The 18540-nt window shown below is 33.3% G+C and overlaps 3 protein-coding genes across 3 annotated transcripts; all 3 read right to left on the minus strand.

Annotated features, from left to right (window-relative positions):
• Positions 1–508: 508 nt before the first annotated feature.
• LOC142982995 (uncharacterized) lies at positions 509–10122 on the minus strand. Its single transcript, XM_076129753.1, has 15 exons — positions 9519–10122; positions 9127–9328; positions 8661–8757; positions 8293–8397; positions 8087–8175; positions 7935–8001; positions 7796–7848; positions 7322–7328; positions 4114–4762; positions 3618–3822; positions 2470–2566; positions 1835–1939; positions 1665–1753; positions 1095–1161; positions 509–565 (listed from the first exon to the last, which is right to left on the minus strand). Exons 1-15 carry the CDS (start codon positions 10120–10122, stop codon positions 509–511), a joined length of 2493 nt encoding a protein of 830 aa, XP_075985868.1.
• Positions 10123–11532: 1410 nt separating this feature from the next.
• LOC142982996 (odorant receptor 67c-like) lies at positions 11533–14001 on the minus strand. The gene is made up of 7 exons (XM_076129754.1): positions 13398–14001; positions 12925–13123; positions 12479–12575; positions 12294–12398; positions 11991–12079; positions 11815–11881; positions 11533–11598 (listed from the first exon to the last, which is right to left on the minus strand). The coding sequence occupies exons 1-7, from the start codon at positions 13999–14001 to the stop codon at positions 11533–11535; spliced, it is 1227 nt and encodes a 408-aa protein (XP_075985869.1).
• Positions 14002–15380: 1379 nt separating this feature from the next.
• On the minus strand, positions 15381–17642 carry LOC142982997 (odorant receptor 4-like). Its single transcript, XM_076129755.1, has 7 exons — positions 17535–17642; positions 17024–17225; positions 16674–16770; positions 16188–16292; positions 16013–16101; positions 15633–15699; positions 15381–15443 (listed from the first exon to the last, which is right to left on the minus strand). The coding sequence occupies exons 1-7, from the start codon at positions 17575–17577 to the stop codon at positions 15381–15383; spliced, it is 666 nt and encodes a 221-aa protein (XP_075985870.1). The 5' UTR covers positions 17578–17642.
• Between the last annotated feature and the right edge of the window lie 898 nt (positions 17643–18540).

The following is an 18540-nucleotide window of genomic DNA, read 5'->3' on the forward strand; positions in this document are numbered from 1 at the left end:
GAGCTGCCAGGTTTCAGTTTGTCTTTTCAAGTCATTCAAGTTTCATTTCCCGCGCTCGTAGATTTTACAAAATATACGAACAGTTTGTAAGGATCGTACCAAGTGACCTCTGCATACCGGGAAGGTGTGATTTTAATTTATTTTTAGAATTAGCAAGGGGCGCCTTTACGTCGCTACTGATAAATAGAGGATAGAGGATGAAACTCAGACAGTCAGTATAGGTTTTGCCAAATAGCTAGAATACAAGTATATTTATTTAAAACTTTATTATCTCCATCTTTTGAATTTTGATAACAGTTTACAAAAATATTTCGCCTAAAACTAAAATCCTATCGATATTATTTCACAACTAAACAAGAACTAACTCCGTACTATAATAGAAACTACATAGAATGTCGACATAACTCCAGTATTATGCACTTAGTGTAAACTACAAAGTTGGCAAAGTACATTGCTGTGTCCAGGTGAAGTTTTGTTGTAATAGATAAAGTTGACTGAGTAATGGATACTAGCCGCTGTACACTGTCTGAAGTAGCGCGAAGTAAGACCATGCTGTGCTGAGCACCTGTGAAAGACATGAAATAGTGGGTTAATGTTTTATTCCTACATTACCTGCTTTGGTACTGTAAAACATGCTTTAGCGTTCTAAATGGTAGGTGAGACTCTTGAACATTGGGTTTTGCCTTAGAATCTACGTATTTTTCTTTGAACTTTATCATAGCAGTCTAAAGTATGATAACGTATAGTCAGAAACAAAATATTTGACTTATTTTATGGTACACCTTCAGTAACAGCGAATTACAATATTTTTCAAAAGTGTATGGACAATCAATTTTTTACGTAAACTTTTATGAAAAAGTGCAATAACATAAAAATAAAAGTCTAGTTTCTTGGAAAATTCTAAATACGCTTCTCCTCCCATAAATCAAGCAACTCAATCTTTAGTATTAGTATCAATATTATTCAAAATGCGAAAATAAAATAATAAAATCGCCAATTAATTGCTAAAATCTTTATAAAAGGCTTTTAATCATAGTTTTAAATACCTTTTCAAATACATCAATCAATAAATAAACAGCTAAAACTCTTCTTACCCTCATAAAAGCTCTCAAATTGACATCAGCGAAGCCTGCCGCCGTCAATTTGCACGGCTCCTGTGCCCTGAAGGATATAACACTTTAACTTAGAGATGAAAGTGCACTCCCTTGTACCGCCTGTCTGATACTTTTTGTGTCTGTACCGAGACTAGATGCTTTTAATTAATTACAGTTCTCAACGAGATTGGCGGACTGAGAAAATGAATGTTTATTTTAGTTAGGAATATTGTGGATGTAAATAAATACTTTGGAGTAAGTACGTATCAACGGATACTGGCAGGTAGTGATTAAAGGGGTTTAAAATTAAAAGGAGTGTTATTTGGACTGACACAAAAGATCGAATTCTAATTTTGATTTAAATATTGCAAGTTGTTATCTAAATTTAAAATTGTTAAGATTCTCTTCATCATCTTTAGAATGAAAACAGCATGATAAAAGTAGTTTAAATTTAAGAATGTGAAAAGGGAGTCTTTCCCTTTTAGCACCTCAAACTGCAGGAAATGTGGTGCTAAAAGATAGATATACTTCGTAAACTGATAATTAATTTAGTTAAAATAGATTTTTTACCTAGTTTGTACTAACAGGAGCTGTTTCCCAACAGAACTACTGGCTAAATACCAGTTACAGTTGTACACTGCATTACTCACTTCCGTACTCTGAAAACATAACAAATATTTTATCATTATTAGGTATCCTTACACTGTCTTCAAACTCGACTCAGTCTGTAACCAGCTTACCGCACTCATCAACATGTCTGCGTAGAAACACACAAAGAAAACTTGCATCAATCCCATGAATAAAAACGTTAAAAACGTGATTAACATTTCTATATCATCCACTATCTGAAAGTTATCAAAGAAAACATATTAATGAATAGCCATTATCATTTACGTAATTTAAGAGTATCCTTTTTTAGGTAGTAAATGCTATTGTAGTGTGATTTTCTATCGAGTATCGAGAGTTAGACATTTAAAATTTACTACAAGAATAGTTCCTACGGCGCCTGCTAGAGGCTCTGATCAGATTCTAGGCAAAATTTCTCGACGGCCAGCCGGCTGACGGTAGACGATAGCGGTAGAGAATCGAGCTACTGTTGTCATAGTGTACTTAGTCGAATGACAACAGACATGATTTTGTTTCAGTCATTTCATCGTACAATTGCCTTGATTCCAGAGGTTTTCATATCGTCTTCATAGCGGTACAGCTTTTTTGTGGTCATACTAATTTGGAAGCACAATCTTAGGCAAGATCAATCATAACAAGTAATTTCCACGTATTTGTTTAAATAAGATCAGAAAATAAACAAATCAAAGAAGCAGCGAACAAATAATGTCATCAAACACAGTGGGAGACAAGAAAAACATTAAATTACCGTAACATTGAATCCGGTGAGGCAAATCACTAACGAGCTGGACAAAAAGTTGAATAGAGTTGACTTCGAGTAGATTATCTCCAGAATGTCTGAAGAGCTGCAATCAGTATTATGTATTATGTGATCGGAAAATACGGTAGTTATGTTTATTTCAGTTATCCATACTAATATTATAAATGCGAAAGTAACTCTGTCTGTCTGTCTGTCTGTCTGTCTGTCTGTCTGTCTGTCTGTCTGTCTGCTACTCAATCACGCCTAAACTATTGAACCAATTTGCATGAAATTTGGTATGGAGATACTTTGATACCCGAGAAAGGACATAGGCTACTTTTTACCCCGGGAAAATGACGCATTTCCCGGGAAAATTCAGGTGGCGAATTAAGTCGCGAATAATCAATATTATAATGACATTAAATTAACAAAATTCCGTTGTCATGGCAACTGTTTTAATGGCGGATATGCCTTAGCGCGACTTCGTTTCATTAGGAGATATAAATAATTTTGATATATTTTTCGTGAAAAAAAGGCATATTTTATATCATCACGCTACGACCAATAGGAGCAGAGTAACAGTAAAAAGTGTTATAAAAACGTGGAAAATTCTGATCCATTCTCTCTTATGTGACGCAAGCGAAGTTGCGCGGGTCAGCTAGTAGTAAATAATCTTATTTGAGGCTTTTGTCGATTATATAGTTTACGTGGAAATATTTCTGGTGGTTTATCTGTTATTTTTGTGTGTGATAAAAGTAAAATCTGACACGAGTTCCCTAGCACATATCATTTTAAAATGTGGTATTAAATACTTGTCAATTCTTTCTAATAGAGAAAGGCGTCACACAGAGAGATTCGCTGTCTCCAAAATTATTATAAACTCTAGGTTTTAACCGAAGAATAATGTTATCGAGCCAAAGAAAATAAAAATAGTATCAGCAGACGCTGCCACACAAGTAGATAAGAGTTTCAACCCTTGAAGCCCAAATAAATATAAGTTTTTGTTTATCTAGGTCTCAAGACTAGGTCTTGAGATCTGGATAAGACTTACATATGTATATTTACTTGATTAGGAGTCCCATTTATTTTACTCATAGCCATAATTACTTGCTGATAACTACACAATTTGAGGTAATTAAAATATTTCATAACCTTACTGTATCAAATCCTGATGCCACTTCACTAATTCAGTGAACTTCTCTTGAAACTCGACATCTTCATATACTTCTCCCTTAGAAACACTTCTCGAAGGTATTATCCTTTCAAAGTCATATTGTAGCAACTTGAACTGCACCCGGATATAAGTACAGCAAGTACAGAATAAATAGTCTGCTGCTCCCATTTCTAGTAATACTATGCATTCTGAAACACATAAAACATTATGGCTGCCATAAGAGTGGCAAAATGGATCCAAAGTTCTTTTATACCCTAAGAGGTGTATTATAGTAACCAGTTTTTAATTTTGGTATCGTATTTTTGTTTTTTCATTTTTATATGAAAGTGATAGTAAAATCAGTTTTTTAATAGATTCAGAAGTCGAATCAAGATGGGTTGGAAGAGCGGTAGAGAATAAAATGGCATTGGCAATAGGTCATACAAAAAAATTACAAAGTGACGTTTAAGGTACTGTGCGATATTACACAATATTCTTACCTGACCAAACCTGATGAATATAAGCAAACGGCCAGTACTTGAACTCGTAAGGAATGAAAGAAAACACATCCAAATAGGGCAGAAGCAACTCGAACTCATTCGTTTGGAAATACTTCACAGCTATCAGAACCAATGGGATCATATCAAACACGACTAACATTGAACAATTTAACACATACAAAATATTTATAACTGCATTCAAAAACCCAGTTTCTTTATCAATTATTTCCTGTTTTTCTTCACATTCTTCTCGCAAATTCTCTTTTATTTCTAACTCTCTTAAAAGTACTACGAGTTCTTTGACATATTTCTCGTTGACCAGATGAAAATGTGACTTGATCATTGCGAGAATTGTGAATGTTAGACACGGGGCTACACTGGTTAGTTCTAAGAAAGTCTTTCCTTTTGCTATACCAACGATTATGTAGTAGAACGATGCTAATGTAGCAGACAGTACCCAGAAGAAGTTGAAGATGTAAAGCCAGCGGTGTTTAATGAAGTCCATTGGAGTCACGATGGACCTTTTCATGTTCATCCCAGAGAAGCGAAAGAGAACGTCTAGTTTGTCAATTGATTTCTCGAAGAGCAATGGCTTTGACATGTTTTTCTTCAAGTAAAGTCCTTCTTGTAAGCCAAATGTCTTCAGTTTCTTCACAAATAATAGTATTTTTGAAAAAATCTGTATTTAAAGCCAGTTTTCGGAATTAAGTAGGTTTATTCAAAGCTTTTTCAACTGGTTGTTCGTAGTAAAGCTGAACTTTACACTGACCAATAGTGACCAAGTCCCGGCGTGTATGAAGTGTCATTAGGTATATCAATGTTAAAACATTTGTTTGATGTAAACAATGCCTTGTAGACTACCAACGGTATAGACGCTACGTGGTGCAAGGTTTCCTTTCATTTTTATATTTTCACCATATTTCCCTCTTGTTATATTACTATTTCTTAATGCTGTTACATTTTCTTACACGATTGAATAATGTCGTTTTATTTGGTCGAATAAAGAAAATATAAAGTACTTTTATATACTTATCTAACGTCTATTATTAACTACTAGCTGACCCGCGCAACTTCGCTTGCGTCACAATAGAGAGAATGGGTCAATTTTTTTCCCGTTTTTTGTAACATTTTTTACCGGCACTCTGCTCCTATTGGTCATAGCGTGATGATATATAGCCTATAACCTTCCTCGATAAATGGGCTATCTAACACTGAAAGAATTTTTCAAATCGGACCAGTAGTTCCTGAGATTAGCGCGTTCAAACAAACAAACAAACAAACAAACAAACTCTTCAGCTTTATAATATTAGTATAGATTTATTTGAAGTTCTTATAACACAACCTATATTGTATTTAAGTAGACACCCGAAACTTTTATGTTTACTTATTTTTTTCCGAAATCATTTGTTTTTGAAATCTTTAATTCATTATTTTACGAGCTTATAAAATTCTCCAAATAAACAATGCCATTGCCTGCAGATAACTTTTTACTGTTTCTGTAAATTTACACTTTCAAAAATTTCTCACATGTCTGGTTTATTTTTTCTCATGTCTACATCGTCATTAAACACTCACCCCAGTAAATAACGTTGCAGCAATTAGTTTTTTGTTTTATCACATAAATAATATATTAGTTAATACGTCCGTCGTCGCTTAGTGGTAATTAACACTAATTTCTAGTAATTTAGTTAGATTTACACCGTTTACGTAATTTTATTGGTAGTCGGAGAAACTTTGATGGCGATCGGAAGGCGTTTCCCGCAGAGCTCAACAAGATTTGTCTTCGGGATTGAAAAGGTGCTTTTTCTTTATACCTACTATAATATTATTTGAGATTAAATATTTTTAAGATATAATATAATTTACTACTCGTTTTTCCTCATTGTTATTGCATGCTTTAGAAATTCAAGCTAAGCCCGAATAATTATTTTATAGCTTTAAAAGTTGTTTATATAACTTTGTATTTACAACGTCTCTAGTCACGAAAAAAAAATTGGCTGAAAAATTTTTTCACCCTTCGGACAAAGTTGCTCACTTTCTTGCCTACAGACAGACTAGTTGAGTGTTAATGCTTCTTTAAAGGTGCCTTTATACAATGTAAATGTATAATACAAAACTAGATGCAATTATATAGGATGTAACACTATTATACGACAAAACATAACAGGGTGTACTTTTCCTTACTAAAAAATAAATTAAATATCCAACTACTCAGGTGTTTTCTTTAAAATCTAAAGGGACTACCCCTTTAAATTCAACTCCGAGATATTTCAGACAATTTTTCTTCTTATAATAAATTTTAAAACACACATTCTACACAGCTTCAACTTCAATTCACTCAACCATTGTTGTTTCACAGAGTTGAAAGGACGGCTACTGATAGTTTATTGTTTTTTCATTCGCCGTCTCGATTGAAAGCAAACAATAGTTCTTTACCAATAGCAGTTACGCCCTTTGTACACTGTGAGAAATATTGAATGATAGTTTCTATCTTGGTTCAATGTGTTTTTAGCTGTCCCATTGTTTGGTAGTTTGTCGTGGAATCCATTAACTAAATCTGAGCAGTTGTTTCGTCATCTCGTTTAAGTTCCCAATAAGAATATTGGAACGGAAATTTTCACACATTAAATTATCAGTCACCTTTTCTATTGAATACTGTCTGATTCATAAAATCGTAATACTGGATCTCTATATCTGAATTACCTTCTTAATTATTTTTTGCAAAATTTCTTCAAGATTTTTCTGATAAGGCTTTTGAAATACACATATTTATTGCTAGAATGATGACACTTCTACAGATCATTCACTCTTAATTATAGGTTCACTAGTGATTATAACCGCAAAGTCACTTCACATTGCACATTGCTATGGCAATATAGAACAACTGTAGCAGCCGTTATTGCACGTAAATTTTTAGTAATCACTCACAAAAAATCAACGCAACAAAGTACCTAAAATATAACCGATTAAAGATTGCATCGCACTTCCTTCACTAACACTTTTAAAAAGACAAAGACGGCATCATATTAGCATAACCGTTATAGAAGCACTAAAATACTGTCGAATTTTACGCGAAACTTTTTGGTGGCAATCGATACAGAGTCGCGTCACTGCAATTATATTACGAGTATCGTAATTAAAATGCAAAATGATCGGGGAGCCTCGCTGAAATTCTGATAACAAAATTACAGGGGCCATCGCTAATTACCAACGGGCTGTAACGTTTCACATATAAGTTTTTAATCATTCGCGAATCATAATAGCGCCGAATTTTGTTACATTTCGGATAAAATATTCCAGGAATTTAATACGTTGACTAATTGCAGTTTCGGGTTATTTGCTAATTGCAAGCTATGTAAATTGTCGCTGGTAGATTTTAATTTGTGTTAAAATTTTTATATGTAATATAGGTAAAATTGTATCGTATATTGCAATCTTTGAAATTACGACATTAGGATTATACAAGTAAATGAAAAACTTAAAATATAATAATATACTTTTCTTCTAGGTACACTATTTTACTATTAACCATTATCCAAATATATAAACATACTCTAATACTAGTAAGTTACTAAGTTAAGTGCTTATTTGATCTAAACAAAGGCTGTTTTCACTACTAAGAATTCTAAAGAGAACTTAAACTACAGATTTAAGAGTTATAGATCCTACTATTTATTCAGACGGTGCATACATAGTCTGGAGTAAAGCGAAGTAAGACCAAGCTGTGCTGCAAATCTGAAAGAAAATAGAGCACGTACAACAATCTGTTTGTATTTCGATACAAGTGAGGAAATAGTCAATAATGAATATACTATAAATACCTTCATAAAAGCCATCAGATTGACATCAGCAAAGTTTGAAGCCGTCAACTTACATGGAGTTTGTGCCCTGAAACCCAAATGCTACAATCTATATCAACACACTACAAAATAAATAAAAAACAGGTACATTTCAATTAAAAGTTGCTGCTTACCTGGTTTGAATCAAAAGCATCGTTTTTCCAAGGGATGTATCACCTAAATACCATCTAGAATTGTACACAGCATCACCTACAGCCATACTCTGAAAAATAAGCGAATTTTATATTATCAACATAATTTTTTTTAGTTACTTGGACCAATTGCAAGGAATGATCGAATAAACTTAGTCGTGAGCTGAAAAATTTCCATAAAAACTTACCGATTCCGTTAAAAGATCGCCAAAGTAACAGAGAAAGAAGATTTGAAGCATACTCATCGCGAGGAAACAAATGAATGTGAAAATAAAAAACACATCATCAATGGCCTGCAAATGAATAATAACAAAGTTAGCAAACAAAACACTAACGATTTTAAAACTAAACATATTCTGTTGTTGTTGTTGGCCAGCGTCGTCGTGGACTCAAAGCCTAACTCTTCCCACGTAGGAGACCACGCTGGCCAACACCGTGCCTTGTCCAATCGTGGGACTTTAAATAAATCGTCAAGCAAGCACGCCTGAGTAAAAATCATCTTATAAGGAAATTGTGAATATCTCCGAACAGTCTGGATTCGCAGAATTATACTCACCATTACATTGAAACCGGTGAGACACATGAGCACAGAGCTTGACACGAAATTGAAAAGTGTAGACCTTGTGTAGAGACTCTCTAAAACTTCCACTGAGCTGCAATATGGAGAAAAACATACAAAACACAAAAATAATTATGCAATTACTTCAGCTATTAAAAGGACACAATCAGTTCCTTCAACTGGATCATCTTTACTTTGCTACGTTAACTTTACCAACTGAAAAATAAAGGTATTTTTACTGGTCAGTGTATTTGGCAAATGTTTAATTTTAAGTAAATCATATTTTTTTACGAGAGTCTTGGTTAAGTAGCGCTTTATTATTAAACTTAAATGGCACAGTTGAAGTTCATATAAATAATTAGGATTGTTTGCAGATTGCGTCCGTAACTTACAGGCTAACATCTAGGAGTAGTATTAAATAAATAGTATAGAAGGAACTTAAAATAGACATGCTGTAATTTACCCCAATATTTTCTGATGCCATTTCACCAATTCCTTCATCTTTGATTTTGTTTCATCAAGATTCCTTAACCTTCCGCTTTTGGATTCTTCAGGAATAACTTCTTGGATGTAATGTCCCAGAAGACGGAATTGTACTCGAAGGTACGTGCAAAAAATATAGAACAAAAAGTCTACGACACATATTTCAAGGACCACAATGGTTTCTGGAACAGACACAATAAATCATAATAAAAATTTACTAGAGCTTTACTGAAGAACTGTCTAGAAAAAATCGATTTAATAATTAAGACATCCAGGTTTATAGCAATGATCATTTCAAAGATGAACTAAATAGCAAACCGCAATAACATAAGCTTGAAATAATCTGCGATGGATATTTAAGAAAATACTTACCTGACCAAACCTGATGCAAGTAGACCCACGGATAATACTTCATCTCAAAAGGATCGAAAGGATACACGATCAGAAACGGCAACTGCCATTCAATTCTACCAGTCGCTAGATAATTTAACAACACAAGCAACATTGGACTTATAGCAAAACATGTCGTAACAACTATGTAGAAGACATTCAATATTCTAATAACTTTGTTCACAAAACCATCTTCAGTTTTGATGATGTTTTCCGTCTCAGAATCAGATATTCGTTTCTGTTGATCAGTTTCTAGTCCCCTCATTATTTGCATAAGGTCGTTGACTTTACTCTCATATATCACTAGGTAGGTGGCTTTCAAACTGCAAATATTGCTTATCACGATGCAAGGGGCAACATAAGTCAGTTCAGTGAAATTTTTGTGCTCAGCTATTCCACTGAAGAACCAAGCTAAGGACCCTCCCACGTCAATATTTAGCCAGATAAAATTGAATGTATAAAGAAACCAGCCCCAGTATTTGTTCATAAGAGGTTTGTCCCCGATTTTTATATTCATTCCGGTGGAACGAAATAGATATCGCATTGTGTTCACCGTTTTGTCAATCATTAATTTCGGTTCAGACATTTTTGGGGATTTATTTGACTGAGTGAATTTTCTTTTGACTATTGTAAATGGTACCGATAAAGGCTTTTATATACGGAATTCAATTGGCTGCACAATTAATGTTGCAGTTCAAAGAGTTAAGTGAATAATAGATTTTACTAGAGTAAGCTTTGGATTTTTTAACTTTACGTATCTACCTTTGGGAAAAAGGCGTAGTTTTATTTTAGTATGAACTTTTGTTATGTTTTTTGCGCAACCAACTACAATAACCAATCGAATACTTTATATTATATTTTTTAAGTAATTGTAAGCTATGAACCATCTGTTTAAAAATACTTTGCGCTCGGAATATTTATTTACTGATTATATTGCAAAAAATACGATTTCATATTCTATAGCCACAGTATTTTTTTTCTGCAGAAAAGAGAATGTAAACATCACACAAGGGTACAAAAAACACAGAACCTAGCATATTGGATAGTTTAAAGGATAATAAGGGATAGAAAAAAGACAATATCCAGTGCAAATATTATAATTTATTTCGCTACAACATCGCTAGGGTGTAAAATGTAATTAAAGTTTGATGACTAAAAAATTACTGAACAATTAAATACGACAGTCGAAAGACAGGTGGCGACAGGAAAATTATACACCTACTAAACTTTCTGCACTTCATTTAAAATTGTTTAGCATTTATAATGAAGGTAATTTTTAACAATTAATGTATATTAGCCAGTATTTTTTATAGCCTAGCAAGCCATTTCTTTGTGTGTGTTAGGTTGCACGGTTGGTCAACAATTCCAGACACAAGATTCCTTACTACTACGAGTGACTTGAACCATAAAGAAGGTAAAAAATTGTATTAATTTGTAGACTGCCTCTGACTGCTGATTACGAGGCCTCGGGTTCGATTCCCCGGTTGAGCAAAGAGCCGGAGGTGTTTAATTTAAAATAATAAAAACAAAATAAAAGTGACTCGGTTTTTGGTAACGTGCCAAGTTCGCTCCTTATGACAGGAGGCTAATATTGTGTTTCATAAACTCTGCTTATACTTTCGAGTGTAGGTGTGATATTATGTATGTATGCGTGTTAAAATTTGTTAGAAGTAATTAGTAGTTAACAAGTTCTTGAAAAATCTGATGAAAACTGTTAACAGCAAGCAGGTAACACAGCCAAATAAAAAACGTAAGTATACTTTTATTCCTTTTTATATTATTATTGTAATGTGCAACTTAATAATTTTTATGCTTTGCGTGTTACAAGCTTTTAAACATAATTTTATTTTGTTTATTTTATATCTAAATTACAAAAGTAATTAATTTAAGTGAGTACGTAAATTCTGATAGGACGTGTATATTATAGTTTCTATCATGTAAATATTATTATTTCTATAATTTTATTATAGTTTAGATTTGTGGTGATTAATACTTGTTATTGCGGCGGTGCAGAGTACATTGTTTGCAACAACGCGAAGTAGGACCATGCCGTGCTGCAGATCTAAAAAAACGACAATATTATCCATCATTCGTAAATTTTCATCAATATATACTAATTATAAAATAATTCAAACAATGCTAAGTCTGTATACACAATATACGTAAACATCGTAAAAAACATAAAGAAGATGGAAAGAAAGCTTTGCGTCGTAGTACATCTCCACTTCCTCATCGCTATCCACCGGGAACTGAAATAATATTTAGAAAATCGACTTACCTTCATGAAAGCCTTTAAAGTGACATCCGCAAAGTTCGATGCTGTCAATTTACACGGAGTTTGAGACCTACAACAAAATATCAAATTTCCGAAAATATTTATTGTCAACTCTACTAAAATTGTATTTAGGTATACACAAACGGAGTTTTGTGACCTTTCTGTTTATCAAAACTTACCTTATCTGTATCACAAGCAACGTCTTTGCAAGCGCTGGTTCAGCTAAATACCATCTCGAATTGTAAATAGCATCACTTACTTCCATGCTCTGTGAAATTAAACAAAATTACAATAAACTGGTGGTATTTAAATTAAACAAAAAAAATGCTAAAGTCTAGTCTAGGATGTCGGCCCCAGCCAGCTTCAGCCTCTCCTCACAGTTAATTTCATCACTTTCCTACTTTAATTAGTATAAGTACAGCACACGCGAATGTTGTTGAAACCAAGATAAACGTACGGGATAAAAATAAAATAGTATTTACCGATTCCGTCAATCGATCAGCAAAGAAGCATAAGAAGAATATTTGCAGCAGAATTGTCAAAAAGAAGAACAGAAAAGTCAGAACTATAGCCCCATCATCGATCGCCTGGAAATAATTAACGTATTTATTAGTAAAATGAAATCGCACTAGAGTTTTTTTTAATTAATTGAGAATTAAATATTTACCATTACGTTGAACCCCGTGAGACACAAAATGATGGAGCTTAATACAAAATTGAATAACGTAGGTCTTGTGTACAAGACTTCCAATATCTCTGCAGAACTGCAATACAAAAACCCTTAATTTAATTATCCCTTGAATCATGTATACGTCAACCTAAATATGTGTCTAATTATTTTCTATGAAACAAAGTTCAATAAAGTGAGAAATATTTGAATGCAATAGTAATAGAAATATATCATTAATTGTCGTCAGTAATGTTGCAGAAATGTCAATATAAGAAGAAGAAAAAAGTTTATTTTGTAAAACCAGCACAGAGACACACAAGAAAGATACATAGTACAATATAAATTAAAGTAATTTAAAAAATGCTACCTAAACTAAACTAAAACTATCGTATCTATTTTTGTTACTCCATAGCATAATCTAATAAGAAATTCCCAAACATAACCTCAATAACTCTTGATGCCATTTTATCAGTTCCACAAGCTTCAGTTTAGCTTCTTCCAAGTTCGGAATGCTCCCATTCTTCGTGTCTGGTATAATTTCTTCGAAGTGGTACTTCAGAAGATTGAACTGCATTCTTAGGTATGTGCAGAAAATGTACAACATGAAGTCTGAAGCACAGATTCCGTAAAACACGACCACTTCTGAAAAAAAAAACAACGTAATAGCTTTATTTGGTTTTTTGTTCTCTAATAATTTTGGCACCACTTTTTTGGAAATTAAGAAACCTATGTCCTTTTCTGAAAATTTCAGAAACTATTTTAACTAATACGTTTAATGTATTTCATCACTGCAAAATTTCATCTAATACAATTTAATAATTCATCCTAACCAGTGCAAATCTGTGAAAGCGATCGAGTAATCTCCAAATTGAAGCAACATTTTTCAACTCTAAACTTACCTATCAAATATACTAACCTGACCAAATCTGATGCAAATACATCCAAGGATAATACCTCATATCAAAAGGATCGAAAGGATAAATCACAAGAAACGGCAACAGCAGCTCCACTTCATTCGTCCTCATATAATTCAGCAGCACCAACATCAACGGACTCAGCGCAAAACAAATAATCAGAATCACATAGAACACATTCAGAATATTTATCACTCGGTTCACGTAGTTATCTTCTGTCTTTATAATTTCATCTATCTTTGCATCTCCTGTGTCGTTCTTATGATCGACTTCTAGTTTTCTCATAATGTTCATCAGAGTCTCAACTGTACCTTCATGGATGATCATGTAAAAAGTCTTGAGGTTTCCAAGAGTACTAGTTAACATGCAGGGAGCTACATAAGTGAGTTCGGTAAAATCTTTGTGTTCTGCGACTCCTACGAAGAACCAATAATAAGCCCCTCCGACGTCAATGTTTAGCCAAATGAAGTTCAAAATATAGATGAACAGACATCGGAATTTGTCCTTTCGAGTTTTCTCTCCGATTTTTATATTAATTCCTGTGCAACGGAACAGATAAGCGATTTTTTGAACAGTTTTGTCTATCAGTAAAGTCGGTGTCACCATTTTGAGGTTTTCAACAGTAGACTTTGTGACAATCTAAGACGCTACTGGTGCTTTACTTTGATAAAAAGAAATACTATTTTATAAAATAATTATTGGCGGGCACAGACTTACAAAACTGATAGATGTAATTTAGCTTTTATGCGTGTTTTAACATTCAAGTATCTATATACGTTACGTATTTTTGGTGCAATCAGTGTTTGACTTAGCTTTTATTCCAAAAAAAATTATAAAACCAATCAATCGCGATATAATTACATGTTGAAGAGTTAGTTTCAAGATTTTGAGGTTAGTTTTCGGATAATCTTTGATGTAATATAGTGACACCAAAGAAAAAACCGTCAAATTCTATTTTATAAGTTACTTGGTCTTATTCAGAAGTGGTGAAGCCGTAGACTTTATGTCATTACATAATATCTAGGTGTCCGATAAAGAAAGGGTGTTCTAGATCTTTTGCCGTCAAAATCAGCCGCGTAAATCGCAATTAGCATTTGATTAAAAAAAAGCTGTTAAACAATTATCTTTGACAGACAAAAGACGGGCGAGGTCGTGGAAAATTATATTCCAAGTATCTTTTCCATTTAATCGCTTTAAAACACTAATAATTTTGTAAAAAGAAAATTTATAAATGTCAAGGAAATTGTTTTTTTTTGCATCTTAATTGTAAAGAATTAATTGGCATATTTTTCTAGAAAAATAGCTGGATTGCTTTTGGAAGAGAAAAACTGCGTTGGCGTAGGTTAAAGTGACAGTTAAATGTAATGTTTATTTTCAGGGCTGATAGCTAAACTGATGAGTAGAAATTGCCGTTACAGGATTGAAAAAATCCTGTATTGACGGTAAAAATCTTCGGCTTCAGAAGCACAAATAATTTGAATTTTAATTCTCTACTCAGGATATATCTTAGCATTATCATTGATGTATGTGTTTCTTTATTCCTTTTTTTAGACAACTCCCGCGCTAACTATTGCTCTTATGTCGCGGGGACTATTATAAACATGCAAACAACAGACACAAATTACAACCAAACCCGAATCAATTATTTGTGGATTGCACAAATAATATAATTGTTCCGTGTGTGGGAATCGAACTCACGACCGCCTGACGCAATGGTAGCGGCGCGGCGGCGTGGCGACCAATAAGCCACTGCGCCACGGAGGCAGTTTATTTTTACCTAAGATACAATATCATATATGTATTATGTTGGGCTAACTTCTGAGTTACAAAGGATTTAGGGAAATAAATGGTTACCCTTGTGTGATAATAAAAACACAGGTTGTTTCTACATCTTTAATTTTCTACCAGATAAAAAAATACAATACCTAATATTAATAGAAGTAAAGAATTAACAAGACAAAAGGCTACTTTAGATGATCTGCTACTTATTTAGATGGAGCATACATTGTTTGTAACAGTGCGAAGTAAGACCACGCTGTGCTGCAAATCTGAAAAAAGAAAATCGTATACTAAACAATTACAATTAAAGTAAAGAAAGACATAATAAATGGACATATTAATAATACTTTCTGAAAAATAATTGTTTCACTTACATACGTGTTTTTTTTTAAATAAATATATGTAATATCAAATAAGGACAAGAAACTATACAAGAACGAAAGGAAATAATACTTTACCTTCATAAAAGCCATCAAAGTAACATCAGTAAAGTTCGAGGCTGTTAGTTTACACGGAGTCTGAGATCTAAAATCAATGGACTATTTTATTAATAGATCTTGATTATTCAAAGAGAGATCAATAATAAGACTTATTTTGGTCAGTAATAGAATCGATGTATCATATAACATCATAAAAATATTGGGTGACCGCATAGTGGTATTTGAACTGGGCGTCTCCGTGCTTCGGAAAGCACGTAAAAAGTCGGTCCGGGCTTTTGTCAATTAAGATAACAGTCGTTAAGCCATGTCAAAGCCTTCGGGAGGCTTGAAAAACTTTGACACTAGATTGACAACTAACCATATGATAAGAAGAAGATAGAAATATTATCAATTTGTACCTTATTTGTATCACAAGTAGTGTCTTTGCAAGTGTTGGATCAACCAAATACCATCTAGAATTATACACAGCATCTCCCACTGCGGCACTCTGCAAAACAAAAAAACACACTTTTACATTAAGTGTAGATACTTGGGGATATGAAAATGATTCATAAACTAACTATTTTTACTTACCGATTCAATCAAACGGTCCCCGAAGAAACAGAGAAAATATATTTGCAGAAGAATTGTTAGAAAGAAGAAAAGGAACGTGAGAGCAATAGCTTCATCATCAATTGCCTGAAACCAATTCGTTAATTACATTTATTGAGGGCATGCAAAGTTCCCAACCCACACTTGGCCAGCGTGGTGGACTCGAGGCCTAACTCCTCCTTCATTACGGTAGGAGACCCTTGGCCAGCAGTGGGACACAAATGGGTTAAATTTATTATATTTATTTTTAATTCATTAATTAATGTATGAAATCTTCACAATATAATACAACATGGAACTACTTATAAATGTCTGAGAATCGGACTACTCCTAAACAATTCAAAATTCAAGGTATTTTTATAGAGTGACGTACCATTTACATTGGTAAAGTTGGTACCTAATTTTGACTTTTATATAGAGGCAAAAATGCCACAAATTTCAGATGTAGAAAACTAATAAACTACCCACCATAACATTAAATCCCGTAAGACACAAAATAACGGAGCTAAAACCAAAATTAAATAACGTAGGTCTTGTGTACAGGATCTCCAATATTTCTGCAGAACTGAAATACAAACATATAGTTTCAATTCATTAGCCTCTACGATATCACTACATAGTTAAGCAAAGTCATTTCCCGCGTCTGTCCCTATGTCTGTATGTAAGTATGTTTCGATCTTTAATACTAGGCAACGGATGTTGATGTGGTCTTTTTTAAAAATAGAGTGATCCAAGAGAATGGCTTTTTGTAAATGAACCGCTAATATCTTAATAAACATATACCTAAAATGTATTTCTTATAACAAACTGAACTTAACCTCAACAATTCTTGATGCCATTTTATCAATTCCACAAGTCTTAGTTTTGTTTCCTCCACATTGTGTATCTTCCCACTCTTAGATTCTGGTGGTATCACCTGCTCAATGTGATATCTTAACAGACTGAACTGCATTCGTAAGTATGAACAGAAAATGTAAAATGGAAAGTCTGCCACGCAAAGACCGTACACCACTACGACTTCTGAAAATATAAATTTTACTGTTAACAATACAATTTTTTATTCAATAGTAATTTAATTTCATGAAGATCCCAAAGTCTTCCAAATTATTTTGATTTATTAATTCCAACTGCACTACAGTTTTTGTTAAGTTTTCATATTTAGATATCAAGCTGTCTTCGACCATCATAACATTACAGTAAGATATATTTAATCGCCCTTAAGTGAGAGATACTTTAAATGATACCTTAGGTAACAAGTTGTCAGAAAGCACGACATTTTGGACATATTCTACATCCGACGTAGATTAGATAATTAGATTAGGTACTAACCTGACCAAATCTGATGTAAATACACCCAAGGATAATACTTCATATTGAATGCATCGAAAGGGTAAAGTACAAGAAACGGCAACAGCAGCTCCACTTCATTGGTCCTTACATAATTTAGCAGCACCAACATCAACGGGGTCAAAGCGAAACAAATAATCAGAATCACATAGAAAACATTTAAAACATTAATCACTCTATTAAGATAACTGTCTTCTGCTCTTATAATTTTATCCGTTTCCTGATCTGCAACATGATTTTCAAAATCAATTTCTAGTTTTCTCAATACTTTTAGTAGTTTTTCTGCAGTACTTTCATTTGTGACCATGTAAAATGCTTTTATGTTAGCAAGGGTACTAGTCAACATGCAAGGTGCAACGTAAGTGAGGTCGGTAAATTTTCTATGTTGGGCGACTCCGACAAAAAACCAGTAATAGGCTCCACCCATATCGATGAATAACCAGATGAAGTTGAAAACGTAGATGAAGAGGCTGCGGAATTTGTCTTTCCTTGTTTTCTTTCCGATTTTCACATTGACTCCGGTACAACGGAACAGGTAAGTGATTTTTTCGACAGTTTTGTCAATCAGTAATGTTGGTGTAACCATTTTAATTAAAGAACAATTCTTTAAGTAACCAGTCTCTGCTACGAAAAATATTTTCTAAATGCCATAGTGCATTAAACGGATGGCTTATTTTTTACAAAGTTGACAAGAACATAGACTTTTATAGCCCTAGATTAGCAACAGTTGTAAGTTTATATTTGAGAAATAATACTGCTATAAAAAATCAGTAACTAAAAGATTTTGCCATCATTCTCATTCTGTTTAACATGTGTCAAAATGCCAACCAAAAGTTTAACAATTTAATTTATTTTGTAAAATTCTATTGACGCTCTATTTTTTTAGTTTCCAACCATTTTCAACATCCGTCGGCGTTTATTCGTAAATACACTTTGCAATTCATATTTTTTTAACCTGTCACTTCTAAATCTTTTGTTTCAACACAAC

Source organism: Anticarsia gemmatalis, chromosome 23 (assembly GCF_050436995.1).
Source record: "Anticarsia gemmatalis isolate Benzon Research Colony breed Stoneville strain chromosome 23, ilAntGemm2 primary, whole genome shotgun sequence".
Classification (NCBI taxonomy): Eukaryota; Metazoa; Arthropoda; class Insecta; order Lepidoptera; family Erebidae; genus Anticarsia; species Anticarsia gemmatalis.

Coding starts and splice junctions, on each gene's coding strand:
- LOC142982997 (XM_076129755.1), bottom strand. CDS start 17,577: ATGAAGTATTATCCTTGGGTGTATTTACATCAGATTTGGTCAG. Junction 16,293..16,673: donor TTACGGGATTTAATGTTATG/GTGGGTAGTTTA, acceptor AATTGGTTTCAG/GCAATTGATGATGAAGCTAT. Junction 15,444..15,632: donor CTTTGATGGCTTTTATGAAG/GTAAAGTATTAT, acceptor TTCTTTTTTCAG/ATTTGCAGCACAGCGTGGTC.
- LOC142982995 (XM_076129753.1), bottom strand. CDS start 10,122: ATGTCTGAACCGAAATTAATGATTGACAAAACGGTGAACACAATGCGA. Junction 8,758..9,126: donor TGGCATCAGAAAATATTGGG/GTAAATTACAGC, acceptor TCCATATTGCAG/CTCAGTGGAAGTTTTAGAGA. Junction 2,567..3,617: donor TGGCATCAGGATTTGATACA/GTAAGGTTATGA, acceptor TACTGATTGCAG/CTCTTCAGACATTCTGGAGA.
- LOC142982996 (XM_076129754.1), bottom strand. CDS start 14,001: ATGGTGACACCGACTTTACTGATAGACAAAACTGTTCAAAAAATCGCT. Junction 12,399..12,478: donor TCACGGGGTTCAACGTAATG/GTAAATATTTAA, acceptor AATTATTTCCAG/GCGATCGATGATGGGGCTAT. Junction 12,080..12,293: donor CTGATCGATTGACGGAATCG/GTAAATACTATT, acceptor TTAATTTCACAG/AGCATGGAAGTAAGTGATGC.